The sequence below is a fragment of the Octodon degus genome, unplaced genomic scaffold (assembly GCF_000260255.1).
Source record: "Octodon degus isolate 3935 unplaced genomic scaffold, OctDeg1.0 scaffold00030, whole genome shotgun sequence".
NCBI lineage: Eukaryota > Metazoa > Chordata > Mammalia > Rodentia > Octodontidae > Octodon > Octodon degus.
The window spans coordinates 11,006,811-11,021,372 of record NW_004524606.1 but is presented as its reverse complement, the minus strand read 5'-3'; the positions used below and the strand labels follow the sequence as shown (position 1 = coordinate 11,021,372).

Here is a 14,562-nt window from a genome sequence, read left to right as displayed (position 1 = left end):
ATTAGAAACTTTAAAAAGTATATTTCCATTTTCTGTTGACTTTTAAAAAAATGAGATTTGTACCTATGTTATTTGCTTATTATTTCTTGCCTATATCTTGTAATATGAGAAACTACTTTGGCAGTAACAATACACAATGTACTAACCATTGTTACTCTCCTAAAATCTTGTTTTGAGGTTTTGCACCATTGTTTTTATTTCTTTTTTTTTAAAATAAAAATAACTGATGTCAAAAAAAAATTATTGGTTGAAGACTTGTACAATTGTATTGATTTGGGACTGATAATTGGGCTGGGTCCTGGACAAAAACTGAGAATTGTAGGAGAGAGAGTGGAATCAGTCATTAAGAGAAGCAGAACCATGATGCCACCAAAGGCTGAAGAAATTGCTTTGGTCCTGAGTGGCTTCCCAAAACCAGTTGTCACAAAGGCTGGCTTGGCCTGACTCACATGGCCATGAGTGTCCCCAGACTCTTGTATCTGCCCTCCCTTGGCTGGCCTGAATGGAATTGGGATTCCTGAAGCCTAAACACATTCACACCAAAGCATCTTTCCAGACAGAGTTCTCTTTGGGGTCTTCTCAGATACACCACTTCTATAGGACTCTGATCTAGACTCAATCTCACCTGTCAAAGTGTGAGCTCAGATTTCCAGCCTGGGGGAGACCACCTGGATTGCCTGCCTGGAAATACCCCACAGGAGAAGCTACTTGCACAGTCCTCACAGGCTTCTGCGGTCTCCTCTCGAGTCCGCCTGTCGCCTAGCACTGCAGTTGTACACCCACAGGTCTTTACTATCTAATTACAGCAAGAGCTTTAAAACATTTTTTAGCTAATGACTTTTAAACACATTTTATAAAGCTGAGTTACCAGCTACAGGAGACTAATAATAACATTCTAGGGAGGCCCTACAGGCTTTAAGCACATTGCTTCATTCATAGCAACCCAAGGAATCATAACAATAAACATGTTTATCTCCCGTGTGCCAGCCAACATTGCCTCCCTCTCTCCTTGCCAGAGGTAAAGGTGACAGGTTCTTTTTTTCTTTTTTCTTTTCAACTATAGTTGGTTTTTGATTTTGGAATGTGCCCACAAAAAAAAATTATAAATGAATAAAAGCTAGATGATAGGATGGATGTCACTGGCTTTTCAGATCAAAAGATTGCACGTTTAATATAGTACCCAGATAAAATATAAAATAGAAAAGTCAGAAAAAAAAATAGGAAAGTCAGAGGTTCGATCCTTGGGCCTGCTGTGCTGGCTCCACCCCCAGGGAGCACTGAGACAGCAATTGAGACTGGTCGTGGTGGCGCACGCCTGTGATCCAGCTCTTGGGAGGCTGTAAACAGGCGGATCACTACGAGTCTGATCTAGTAGTGGGACCCTGAACACCCTGTCAACCCTTCCCTAAAATACAAAAATAAACAAATAGATAAATAAATAAATAAAATAGGAAAGTCAAGTACAACCATACGAAGAACAAACAATTAGTAATCTTACCAAAAGGTGATCTAAAACTTGGTTACTTACCAGATACCGCTCAGAACTAGGATTTAGAACAACCATGTAATTATTTTATAATATTTTTTACCCAATAGGTATAAGGTGGGGAGTGCAGAAGCCATTACACTCAGCAGAGGTCAGCCCCGATTATAGGCAAGGGGCTTGTGTCTAATTGCAAAGCTGCTCCAGAAGGCCTCTGAGTATTATTTACTCACGATAATGTCATCCTGCAATAATCTGCTATAGGCTAAGAGGATTTCTGGAGAAGTGACCATGTGAATCTTTTGAATTCCTCAGTCTGGGAATATAGATGGAGAGGGTTATGTGAGATAGTATTGGGGCTGGGGAGATGGCTCAGTGGAATAAGCGCTTCCCTGGCAAGTGCAAGGGCTCGAGTTCAATCCCTGGTTCCGCCAAAAGGAAAAAGAAAAGAGATAGTTTTAGCTACGTAGTAGAGAGGATAATACAGTATTAAAAGAAAGAAGGACTGTGGCAGACAGGTACACATCCAGATATCTACCTGGCCCTTTAGGATCCCCTATCTCTGAGTTCTCTGCTCCCCAATGGGCTGAAGATGGAATGTTCTGGATTTATACCCCTGCTCCAACACTCATTAGCTGTATTGCACATTATTTAACTCTCTTCCCTTTGGTTTCTCTATAAAATGGAGGTTATATTTGCAGGGCCATTAAGAGGAAACATTAAAAAGAGAGAGAGAGAGAGAGAGAGAGAGAGAGAGAGAGAGAGAGAAAGAGGAAACATAAGAGAACTATTATTGTTGGCTTTGGACTTGTATGATTGTACTGATGTGAGACTGATAACTGGGTTGGGTCCTGGGCAAAGACTGAGAGTGCTGGGAGAGAGAGTGGAATTGGTCATTCAGAGAAGCAAAGAAAACAGAACCACGATGCCACCAAAGGCTGAAGAAATTGCTGTGGTCCTGAGCAACTTTGCAGTCAGTCATCACAAAGGCTGGCTTGGCCTGATTCACATGGTCACAAGTGTCCCCAGACTCTTGTAATAATAAAAGAATGATTAGACTAGCACCTGCCACTTAGTGAAGAATAAACATCAGCCATTATTTCTGAGTATGTGCTCCTGGCCTAGCTGAGCTGTGCTGGAACCACGTTTCTCCCCCGGAAATGCGGGATTAGGATCACGGTGGTGGTTCTGTGTGGCTGGACTAGCAGCAGGAAGCTCAGCATCCTGTTTGGAGAGCTACAGAGCAGAGAATGGCAATCTCCAAAGACAGGAATAAACAGCTTCACTGTGAGAAAGTGCGTCTCACATGCCTGCCTTGCTACACTTGCTTGCTTATTTGAAGGGCATCCTTTTTTAAAAAAATATTTTATTTTGAGAGAGGGTCTTTTGTTTATTTGCTAAATTTCCAAGGCTCAAAGATAACAGTTTCTTTTATTTTTTTGGTGGAAACGGGGATTGAGGCCCTTGCACTCGCCAGGGAAGCATTTATCCCACTGAGCCATCTCCCCGGCCCTGCATCCTTTGTGTTTAGACTGAATACCCCACCCCTGCAGCCAAGGATCCTAAGCAATCCACCTATACCTGGAAAAAGGGTGAAATCCACTTATGGAGAAAAAGAGTGAGGAGTAGATAGAAGAAGAGAGACTAAAACATGCCAAAAGCCAAGACAGTCTCTTTGTCTACTTAGTGTTGAGAGTCTTTCCAGAAAACCCTATATCAATCTGCCTATTTTCCTTTTGATCCAGAGACATATTAAAGTAGGCTTGATAGTCGAATTTTTGTGTATGTGTGTTTTTTTTTTTTTTCAAACTTTTTCCTTTTTTTATTTAGGCTAAAAATCGTTTTCAATAGCCGGCGCGGGGGTGTGTGCCCATAATCCCAGCTACTCCTGAGGCTGTGAAGGAAGACAGCCAAGACTAGAAGGAGCAATTGTGTGAGAACTTGTCTGAAAAGTTTCAAAGGGCACTTGGCTCAGGGGTGGAGTGCTTGCCCAGCGGGCGCAAGGCCAGGTCCAATCCCCAGTAGAAAAATAAAATAAAATGGAAAAGTAAGTTTTCATTTTACCGGTAAAAGTCATATAACTCCAAGCATTCAACCAATTCTGTCAAGAAAGCCTGGAATGGGCTGGTGAGATGGCTCAGTGGTCTAAAGCACCTACTTAGAACAAGCTAGCTAAGCAAAGCACAGGGACCGCGGTTCAATCCCCCAGCACCACATACCAGCCAGCCCCGCCCCCCTGGTGGGCTGAGCTGGCCACACACACACACACAATAAATAAAGATTTAAAAAAAAAAAAAAAAAGAAAGAAAAAGAAATCCTGGAACAAAACACGTATTTGGACCGATTTTGGGCCCTGGGTTCCCGCGCGGCGCCTGCTGTCACGTCGTTCTGCCTGCCCTCCTCCTGCAGATCCAGCGGGCTGGTGTCCCCAAAGCAGACTCATGGCCCGGCGGATTCCCAAAGAGAAGGCTCCTGGAGATGATTTTAGGGGGCCGCTCCCCCTCCTGTATTCTGCTCTTGCAATGCCAAGGACAGCGCGTTCAGGAGCCTCTGCCATTCGGAGAGCCCGACAGGACCTGCGGGGCGCGGGGAGCTCATGCTCAGGCCTGCCCTCCTCGAGTGGCGCTCCGCAGCTCCCGGCCCCGCTGCGTCTCACTCCCGCGGGTCTCCCGCGTGCCGGCGCGGTGGGCTCCTGGTGCGGGCCCGGCAGAGGAGGTCCGGGCGGGCGGGCGCGCTCCGCTGGGCCTTACCCGTCGGGTCTGGGCAGCTGGGAGCCCCACGCGCTGCCTCCCTCCGCCCCGAAGGCTCGGCCAGCGGCGCGGGCGCCCCTAGCAACCAGACGGGGCGCCGCTCTAAGCGAAACCGACACTGCCGGGGCAGCGCGACACCCGGGCCCCGCCCCTCTGTATGTGTGTTTTTAAAGGTCCATAATAGACACTTCAAGGGTGACATGAAATTTCAGGTAGCAATCTTTCATCAACAAGGGTTTCTCAGGGCCGGGGAGATGGCTCAGTAGAATAAGCACTTCCTTGGCAAGTGCAAGGGCCTGAGTTCAATCCCCGGTTCTGAAAAACAAAACAAAACAAAAACCCCAGGAGTTTCTTACTTTTAAAGAAAAAAAGAAAGACCTGAATAAAGCAAGGATTACTTTTTTTTTTTTTTTCCATCTAAAGATTTTTTTCTCAAAGAAAAAACATAGTTTCTATTTAATGATATTAAATAAGGTTTTAGCTATGAAGGAAATTTTCTTAGCTCCAGGTATTAACATGAAAGCAGAACTGGAGAGATAGCTCAGTAGAATAAGCGTTTGCCTGGCAACCTGAGGACCTGAGTTCAATCCCCGGTCCTGAGGGGGGAAAAAAAAACAAACCAGAATAAAAGCCATGAAAGCATACACCAGAAGTTTTCATCTCCCTCTTTTATGGTTTGCGTCTATAGTTGTTCCCCCAAAGCCTTGTGCAGTCACGGGCAGACTTCTAGACTTTGTGATTAACTCATGATCCACTGGGATTATGGCTGTGAGTGCTACTGGGATTAGGGGTGTGAGTGCTACACCCAGCCTGGGGCAGAGAGCCTGAATGCACCATAAGGGAGATAGACTTGCTCTCTGCAGCTATTGTTGCCCCTGCCCCTGACCTTTTGCTCTGCCCTCTGCCATGTGTCAGTCTGTCTTGGAGCCAACTGAGTACAGACTGAAACCTCCAGTAACTGTGAGCTAAATAAACCTTTCTTTCCTTCATTTTGAGTGCCAAGTATTTGTTCCAGCAACGAGAGAAGAGTAACTGCATTTTTTTTTTTTTTTTTTTTTTCAGAACCGGGGATTGAACTCAGGCCCTTGCACTTGCCAGGCAAATTCTTATTCTACTGAGGTATCTCACCAGCCCCAGAGAAGAGTAACTGAGACACCATCCTTCAGCTTTACCAAATCACCAGCTTAGCAATAAAAACAGTTTTTGTTCTAGATGGAAAGAAAAAGGGATTTAAGGGCCTAGGCTTTGATTCTAGGCTTCTTCAGCCCTGTACCAGTAACTTAACTCCAAGAACCCCGGGAACCAAGCCCTTCAGTTTAGCAATTGCCCAGGCTATGTAGGGTCTCACTCCTAGACTGTACTATTTGCATTGAGTTTGTGCCTCATATTTGACTGTACTTCTTGGAAGAAGAGTGTGAAAAAATTGAAAAGATAGAATCTCGAAAAATGGAGCCCAGTGTTGAAAGCTTCAACATTTGGCCTTTTGTGTCAGTAGCCAAGGAACCGCCTCCCTCAGATGCCTTGGGGTGCAGATGAAAGGGCGCAGGCAGCCGAACACAAGGCCTCTGTGTGTCCCAGAAGCCCCATCGATGGTAGCCCGAGTCTGGAATGTGCTGTGTGCGTGAGGTGGGCGTGCTCCCACACAAATGGCACTCTTGAAAGAGAACATACCTGGGTTGAAATAAAAAATAATATTTAATAAATCCTGGTCTCCCCACGTGATGGCATTCTTGTACTTCTGGTACAGAGGGTACAACATGTCCTCCCAAGCCAAGCCTGTTGGAATCATGCTGTTCTGGAAAAAAGAAAACCATCAGCGCAGCTGGAGTACAGTAAATGCCTCTTATCTACTGAGAAGCAGGGTGGAGGGGACTGCTTTTCTTTCCCTCCAGGAGAGTAGCTGTTGCTGCTGCATGGGGTGCAGGACAAAGCAAACATTTGGGCAGTGGGTTGGAGAATTTCTGTAGCTATACTTATCCATGGATGCTGGATGAGTGGGAATTAGTGGTTGGACCTATGGTTGCTACTAAGAAAACAAAGCCCCCAAATAACTGCTTTGTTAAGTTTCTTTTTTATTTAGAAAGTGTACAGATAATTCACAGATAGTAGGATTAAGGAAAAACATTTCTTTCTCTTAAGACAATTATTTGCTTTTCAAATAAAAGTTACCCCTTCATAGACTAAGTACCCAATCAGTAATATAAACTTGACTAATTTTGTTATGTTTTTAATTTAAAAGCACAAAAAAATTCTCTCTTTATCTTCCTAAAATCTCATTCCCAATTTCCCCAGAAGCATCTACAATGAACAATTAATTGTTTTGTAGGTACCTCTCTGGAGATCTCATTTCCTTTTCCTTTTTTTTTTTGGCCAGCTCAGTCCACCCAGAGGGCTGGGCTAGAGCAGCATGTAGTCCTGGGGATCAAACCACGGTTCCCTGTGCCTGACTAGGCTTGCCTATGCAGGTGCTCTAGACTGCTGAGCTATCTCACTGCCCCCCCCCCATTGCATATACTTTTGCTTTGTTTCCTGATACAGGATCTTACTATGTAGCCTAGGCTGGCCTCAAACTTACAATCCTCCTGACTCAGCCTGCCAAGTACTGGGAATACAGGGAAGCATCACCACACCCACCTTTAAACTTTTCTCATTTAAAATTTTTTTGAGGGCCAGGGAGATGGCTCAGTAGAATGAGCGCTTGCCTAGCAAGCGCAAGGACCTGAGTTTAATCCCTGGTTCTGCCAAAAAAATAAAAAATAAAAAATAAAAAAATAATTTTTTTGAAGTTTTATTATCTCACAGATGAACATATTCACTGCTATTGCTCATTTTTTAATGTTTTAGATCAAACTGAGGGTCCTGTACAGTCTAGTCAAGTGCTGCACCACTGAGCTATACCCCAGCCATGACTAACCACCTATTTTTAATATGAGGGTATTTTTTTTGTGTGACTGGTACTGTACTGATGTTCATTTAGGTTCTTTCCATTTCTTTGCTAGGGTAAAAGATGAGACCATGAATACCCTTTGCAAATATCTCTGTGTACTTATGTTAATACATTTCTGTAGTACTTTCAATAAATTTGACATGGTCTTTGACACCTTAGATATGCAGAGAGTTCGAATGTTTTGGAATTCAGAAATGCCACGTAATATTCCTAACTGGGAAGTCTCCAGACGCTTTAATTTCATAGCCATCTGGGCTTTTCTTGAATAAATGAATATCCTATAACTCTGCAAATGTTGTTGTAATAGGTTAAAATCAATGCAGCTCTTGTTATTTTTCTACTGGTCAAAGCTGGCAGGGACCTCCAGCTCTCTGAGCGTCGCTTCTTGGCTCAAGTGCAGATCCTTCAGCCTGCTCCTGTTGTACACAGCTGATGTGTTTCCACCTTAACTGCATCTTGTGATTAACAGACCCCATCTGGGGCAAGTTTTGCTTATCACTAAAAACTGTGAACACCTCCTAGTCGCAAAGAGCTTGTAGCTGTATCAACAAGGCTTGCTATAAAGGACCAAGCTCAGCTCTGCTTGGCGAGGCTGGTTAGCACCTCCCTGCCTGGAGTGCGGCTGGCTAGGTGCCAGACCAGCTAAGAAGGGCTCACCAAATTCCAATCTGTCCTAATCTCGGTCTCTATTCAATTCAAACCCGGTACAGTTGTCCCCTGGGTCTTTCCCTCCTCACATTTAGACCCCCCACAGTGCTCTCCAAATGTATACTCATTAATACTCTAGCCATACCCCTGTAGGAAGGACTTCTGTACAGAGGTTTTTTTTTTTTTTTTTTTTTTTTGTGGAACTGGGGATTGAACTCAGGCCCTTGTGCTTGCCTAAAGAAATGGTAATTGGTTGTAATTACCCTTTTTTTTTGGGGGGGGAGGGACTGGGGATTGAACTCAGGACCCTGCGCTTGCCAGGCAAGTGCTTACTCTAATGAGCTATCTCTTTGGGCCCTGTAAGGGACTTTAATGCATTTCATTACCTTGAACTGGGTGTTTCTTATCCGAGTTAAATTCATTAACATGACTCCTGAGTTAACTCCTGCAGAGCCGTAGAAAGGATGCCGGGCAAAGCGGCTGTACCAGCCAATCTTCGGGATCTCATGCTCAGGGGCCATGGCAGCCAGCTGCGTGGAATTAAACTGCCTCAGAAGTTTCCAGATGTCATCGACAGGTCTCAGAAAGAGAACATCGGTGTCCACATAGAGAAGGGAGTCCACATCCTTCAAAATCACCTTGGTGCGCAAGGGGCAGCAACAAAGCAAAAGACAGGTCAGAAACAAAGGAACTGGACTGGTATGAAAATAATGCCTCCAATTTTCAATGATTAGGATTGAATTCTAGAAAGAAACTCATTCTTAGCTCCCTTTCTTCCCTTCTTTGAGTGAAAGGATAAGTGTTAATCAAAAAGTATAAACTAGATAGCTTATGGTCTAAGCACCCACTTTGCAAGTACAAAGACCCAGGTTCAATCCCTGGTACCACATGCTGTGCCAGGCCCAGAACCCCAGGCATGGTGGCACATGCCTATAATCCCAGTGCTGGGGAGGCTGAGACAGGAGGATCACTAGAGTCTGAGCTGCATAGACAGACCCTGTACAAAGTAAATAAAAGATTAAAAAGAAAAAAAAGTACAGGCTTCAAATGAATCTTGTGGTCCAATCCCATGACCCAAGGCTATACTTGATACAGGTCAAACTTCTAAGGGGTAAAAAGCAATGATTTGCAATCTCTGTTTTCTTCCATCTTCTTGGATGGCTGTCTTTCTCTTTTGGTTGGTCCTTGGAACAAGGGCAGACATTAGATAATGTAAAATGGACTCTTTGTAAGCCATTTTATGGTGGGCTGGGCAGTATGCCATCTATTTCTTCTAGTATTGATGAGTATGTCTTTCCATCTTTCTTTCTTTTTTTTTTTTTTTCAGAACCCGGGGATTGAACTCAGGCTCTTGTGTTTGCCAGGCAAGCGCTTATTTCACTGAGCCATCTAACCGGCTTTGCATCTTTCTAAAATGGTGTTTTTAGCTAAAATTTGGACTTGAGAAAAGGCAACGTAAGTCACTAGCCAGCTTTGTTTGTAGACAAGAGATCGGCAAACTTCTTCCTGTAAAGGGCCAGACAGTAAATATTTTCAGGTCTGATGGAGCCGCCCAGTTCTGCTGTTTAGTGCCCAAGCAGCTCTCTGACAACATGCAAATGAGTGGGCGGTTTGGTTCCCACAAAGTGCCCTCGGGGACACTGAGATGTGACTCTCATGTCATTCTCAGATGTCACAAAATACTCTTGACTTTTTGCCAGCTATGTAAAATGTAAAAGGCACTCTTTGCTCAAAGGCTTTAGGTTTCCAGTCGGGCTGTTCCAGTCACTTCAGCCAGCAGCTCTGAGAAGCGGGTGTCCTGCTATTCCCAGGGTTTCCACAGCTTTGCCCTGTGTCTGACCCTGCCAACCTGAGTTAGTAATAATGTTCTTGGCCTTGTTTTGCCTTTGTTCTCCAAACTTAGGAGTAGTTTCACCCAGGAAGAAACTGAATCTTCCTGGGTCCCTGGCCTCGCATCTTGCTGACACACATGTAGGAACTGTTTGCATTCCCCTAAGTTCATAGGTTGAAGTCATGACTGATAGGTTCCAGACCGGGCACAAACTGCTAAATTATCATGGCCCTGATACAAATGGCTGAGTCCCAAAAACAACAGCTTTGACTAAGCTGATAAGAGTAAGAAAATACTTCATCGAGATCCTCAATATTTAAAACTGACAAACAAAGGCACTATGTAATACAAGTAGTATCACAGGGCTTCAGACTAGAGATATTTTATTTTACTTTTTTTAATTTTTTTTTTTTTTTTTTTTTTTTTTGGCGCAACCGGGGATTGAACACAGGCCCTTGCCCTTGCCAGGGAAGCACTTATTCTACTGAGCCACCTCCCTGGCCCCCTGACTAAAGTAATTTTAAAGCCTACATGATTAGCTAGAGGGTTTAATTTTTTTTCTTATCTAATATAAGCGTGGATTTTACAAATCCATAAAATTAAATTAAAAATAATTATCATCAGGGCTGGGGAGATGGCTCAGTGGAATAAGCACTTCCCTGGCAAGCGCAAGGGCCTGAGTTCAATCCCCGGTTCCGGAAAAAAAAAATAATAATAATTATCATCAAACATTTCACAAAGGAAAATTGTCCTTTCTTCTCCCCTGGTGGAGACACTGAGGATTGACTCTACAGCCTTCGCACTGAGGTGCACCCCCAGCCCTTTTTAATTATTTACTTTGAGGCAGGGTCTTGCTAAACTTCTCAAACTGAGCTTGAACTTTGTAATTCTGCTTCACGACCCTTCCTCACTCCACCCAGTGCTGGGATTATAGGCATGTTCCTCTGTACTCAGCTAAGAAAATTATCTTGATATTTGTTTTTTTAAATTTAATTATTTTTATTGTTATTTAAAAAAATACAAAATAGTAAAAATTATAAAGGATACAGAGCTTCACTAAACAAAACAATAGGAATTCAACAATGGTTGATATCTGTTTTAATAACTTGAAGAATTTGGCTATAATGAATTTGGCAATTACAACAGTCAGTCTTCAAATTTTGGACCCATGAAGAGAGGAAACTTTGGAGGCAGAAGCCCTGGGCCCTACGGTGGTGGAGGCCAATATTTTACCAAACCAGGAAATCAAGGTGGCTCTGGTGGCTCCAGCAGCAGCAGAAGCTATGGCAGTGGCAGAAGGTTTTAAACACTTCTAGGAAACAAAGCTTAGGAGGAGAGGAGAGCCAGAGAAGTGACAGGGAAGCTACCATTTACAACAGATTTGTGAACTCAGCCAAGCACAGTGGTGGCAGGGCCTACCTGCTACAAAGAAGACATGTTTTAGACAATACTCATGCATATGGGAAAAAAACTCAAGGACTGTATTTGCGACTAATTGTATAACAGGATATTTTAGTTTCTGTACTGTGGAAAGGGTAAAGCATTCCAACACAGGACTGCTGTGTAATAGTTGACTGCTAAATGTAATAGTCTGATCATGTTGCTGAATAAATGCGTCTTAAAAAAAATACATAAAAATAAATGGGGCTAGCCAGGCAGCTCAGAGGATTAAAGGTTTTGATCCCTTTGGGCCTGCCATGATGGCCCTGCCCCAGGGCGTGCTGAGAGGTGAGTGAGACGGGTGTGGTGGCACATGCCTAAAATCCCAGCTCTTGGGAGGCTGAAAACAAGAGGATCACTGTGAGTCCACCTGTGCAGTGAGAACCTGTAGACCCTGCTCCAAAAAATCCAAAAATATAAAAAAAGAAAAATAAATTTTTTAAAAATCTACCATATTCTCTGTTTTTTAAATCTTGTTGTGAAAAGGTAGAAGTTGTCCACAATTAAATCATGGAATTACTCATGACTGCTTCTGCGTCCGCTAGTCTGCTCTACTGATCCTCACGCTACAGGCGAAATGCATCTCACAGCCTGCTAGATGTCAGATGCGCTGCGTTCATGTTCCCTGAAATTAAAGAATAAACTGTAAGGACAAGGGAGGTCAAGGGCAGGAGTTTACTGGGGACCAGGAATAACTCCTGAGTGGCAGGAGGGCTCTGAATGGGCTGTCAATGAGCCCTCTTTGCTGAGAAAGTTTTATAGAGCAAAATCACAAGGTGGGTACAACATGACTTAAAACTATCTTCAGGGGCCGGGGAGATGGCTCAGTAGACTAAGCGCTTCCCTGGCAAGCGTAAGGGCCTGAGTTCAATCCCCAGTTCCACCAAAAAAACAAACAAACAAAAAAACCTATCTTCAACCAGAAACATAAATATAGTCACTTGGTTAATATTGTTTCAATATTAGCAAGGGCATATGGATGATATCATTAACCTTGATGGATAATCTAACCTTATCTTTTGTCTTAATTTTTTGTTTAAAAATTTTTTTTTGTTGGGGCTGGGGAAATGGCTCAGTAGAATAAGCGCCTGCTTGGCAAGTGAAAGGGCCTGAATTCAATCTCTGGTTCTGCAAAAAAACCATTTTTTTTGTACCTGGAATTGAACTCAGAACCTTGACTTTCCAGCCAGATGCTTGTGCCACTGAGTTATATCCCCAGGCCTGTTTTGGTTTTTTGAGATAGGGTCTTGCAATGTAGTAGAAGCTGTCCTTGAATGCACTACATAGCCCACGCTGACCTCGAACTCCAACTCTGTGGAGATCCTCCTGCTTCAGCCGTCCAAGTGCTGGGATTACAGGCAGGCACCACCACACCTGACTAGCTTTAGTTTGAGTAGTTTTAGTCTTAAGTGAGTAGGAGAAGATGGCCCACCCCTAAAGAGATAATAGTTTACATGGGGAATCTCAAAAGGGTGGTACCAATAATCTCAAACTTCCAATTATCCCTCCAGGAAGTATGTGAAGCTAGCCATTGTGATTTTAATCTTCTTCAGATGTGCCTCCAGCTACAGTTGTGATATGTTCTCATCTTCTGCACTGACTTCATCTGATTGCTTATAATATCTACCTTAACTGTCTACAGTACTCATGTCTGTTCTTATGTCCTGTATCCTGATGTTTTCTCAATACAACTTTCAGTCCTGGATTGTGATTTACCTTATTATCCAGGATTGCTCTTGTGATCCTGGGTCTCTTCTGGTTCCATATGAATTTTATGATTGTTTTCTCCCACTTCTAAGAAGGATGCTATTTTGATTGGGAGTGTATTAAATCTGTTTATCAATTTTGGAAATATGTTTTTTTTTTAAACTTTATTCTGTCCATCCAGGAATAGGGGATCTCTTTCCATCATTTGATATCCTCTGCAGTTTCCTTTTTTGTTTTGTGTGGTTCCAGGAATTAAACTCAGGACCTTATGCTTGCCAGGCAGGAGCCATACCACTGAGTTGTATCCCTGGCTGACAATTTCCTTTCCATAGTGTTGTTGGCAGCTGAATTAGATAGAAATATTATAGACAATCAGACAGGGCCAGCCCTCAAGGAGATAAGAGGGAAGACAACGTGACTTTGCAACTTGGAAGAGACAGACACTCTCTTATGGGCCACATCTCAAGACAAGACAAAAGAGGAAACACAGCTACACACTTCCCTAGGGATGGGCATCAGGGATTGATATTCTAAATAGGTATCAATCACCTTGAAAGAGCCCACATTAGTCACTAATCCAACCCCCAATAGGAGGAGACCCTGTCCCTCATTCATGCCCCCTTGTGAGGTGACTTGCTTCCCCATTTGGTACTGGATTTAATCTATTTTACCTGAGCAGTGGTGCTTGTAATCTCATTGGTTGACAATAGTTATGTCCCACCTCATACTCACATGAGTTCCCATGTCTTCTCCACCACCTTAGACTTGCCTTACTGTGTGGTTTTCCTCCATAAAAGTCCCTGGAAGAGACAGCTTCCTGGGGGCAACCCGCTTGGACCTCCATCCTGTCCTTCTCTCACACAGGAACTTTCTTTCCCTCAATAAATATATTCTGCTCATAACCTCTGTTTGTTCCTAAAATTCATTCTTTCGTTTTAGAGAACACAAACTTGTCCCAGGTACTTTTTAGGTTGGGAGATCAGTTTTTTTCCCTGAGTCTTTTGGAGGTTCCCTTTATCAATAGCAGTGTAGTTTCCACCATAGAGGTCTTTCACTTCCTGAATTAGATTTTTCCCTTATTTAATATGATGTTGGCACTAGTTTTTTTTTTTTTTTAATATTTATTTATTTAGTGTGTGTGTGTGTGTGTGTGTGTGTGGCCAGCTCAGCCCACCAGGGGGCGGGGCTGGCTGGCAAGTGGTGCTGGGGGATTGAACCGTGGTCCCTGTGCTTTGTTTAGCTTAGTTTGTTCTAAGTAGGTGCTTTAGACCACTGAGCCATCTCACCAGCCCCTGGCTAGGTTTGTCATAAATAGCTTTTATCAAATTGAGTTAAAGGAAAATTTAAGTCTATAATAGCCTTTATAATAGTAAATATGTACATGATTCAAAAACCAACATAAATTAAAACAAATTCATTGATTACGTTATTCTTGTCTCTCAGTAACCAGCGCCCCTTTTTAAGGCAATGAATGTTACTGGGCTACTCTGCAGGGTGCCCATGATATTTTTGGATGTGAAAACAGCTATGCAGCTGGGGCTATAGCTTAGCAGCACAGTTCCTGCCTGGCAAGCACAAGGTCCTGTGTTCAATTCCTGGTACAAAAAAAAAATTAATAAATAAAAGGAAAATAGGTTTGCATATGGAATTTCTTTTATTTATTTATTTATTTATTTATTTATTTTTATTTATTACATTTATTTATTGTGTGTGTGTGTGTGGCCAGCTCAGCCCACCAGGGGGCGGGTCTGGCTGG

At 43.2% G+C, this 14,562-nt stretch overlaps 1 protein-coding gene across 1 annotated transcript in view; it reads right to left on the bottom strand.

The window, feature by feature from the left end:
* Positions 1 to 14,562, bottom strand: part of Gxylt2 (glucoside xylosyltransferase 2) — a gene marked incomplete at its 5' end in the record, with an annotated part of 123,273 nt that overhangs the window by 16,095 nt on the left and 92,616 nt on the right. The window contains 2 exons of the mRNA XM_012514363.2: positions 5,905 to 6,028; positions 8,215 to 8,466. Of these exons, the coding sequence (XP_012369817.1) occupies positions 5,905 to 6,028; positions 8,215 to 8,466 (376 nt within the window). The remainder of the gene's footprint in view (positions 1 to 5,904; positions 6,029 to 8,214; positions 8,467 to 14,562) is intronic.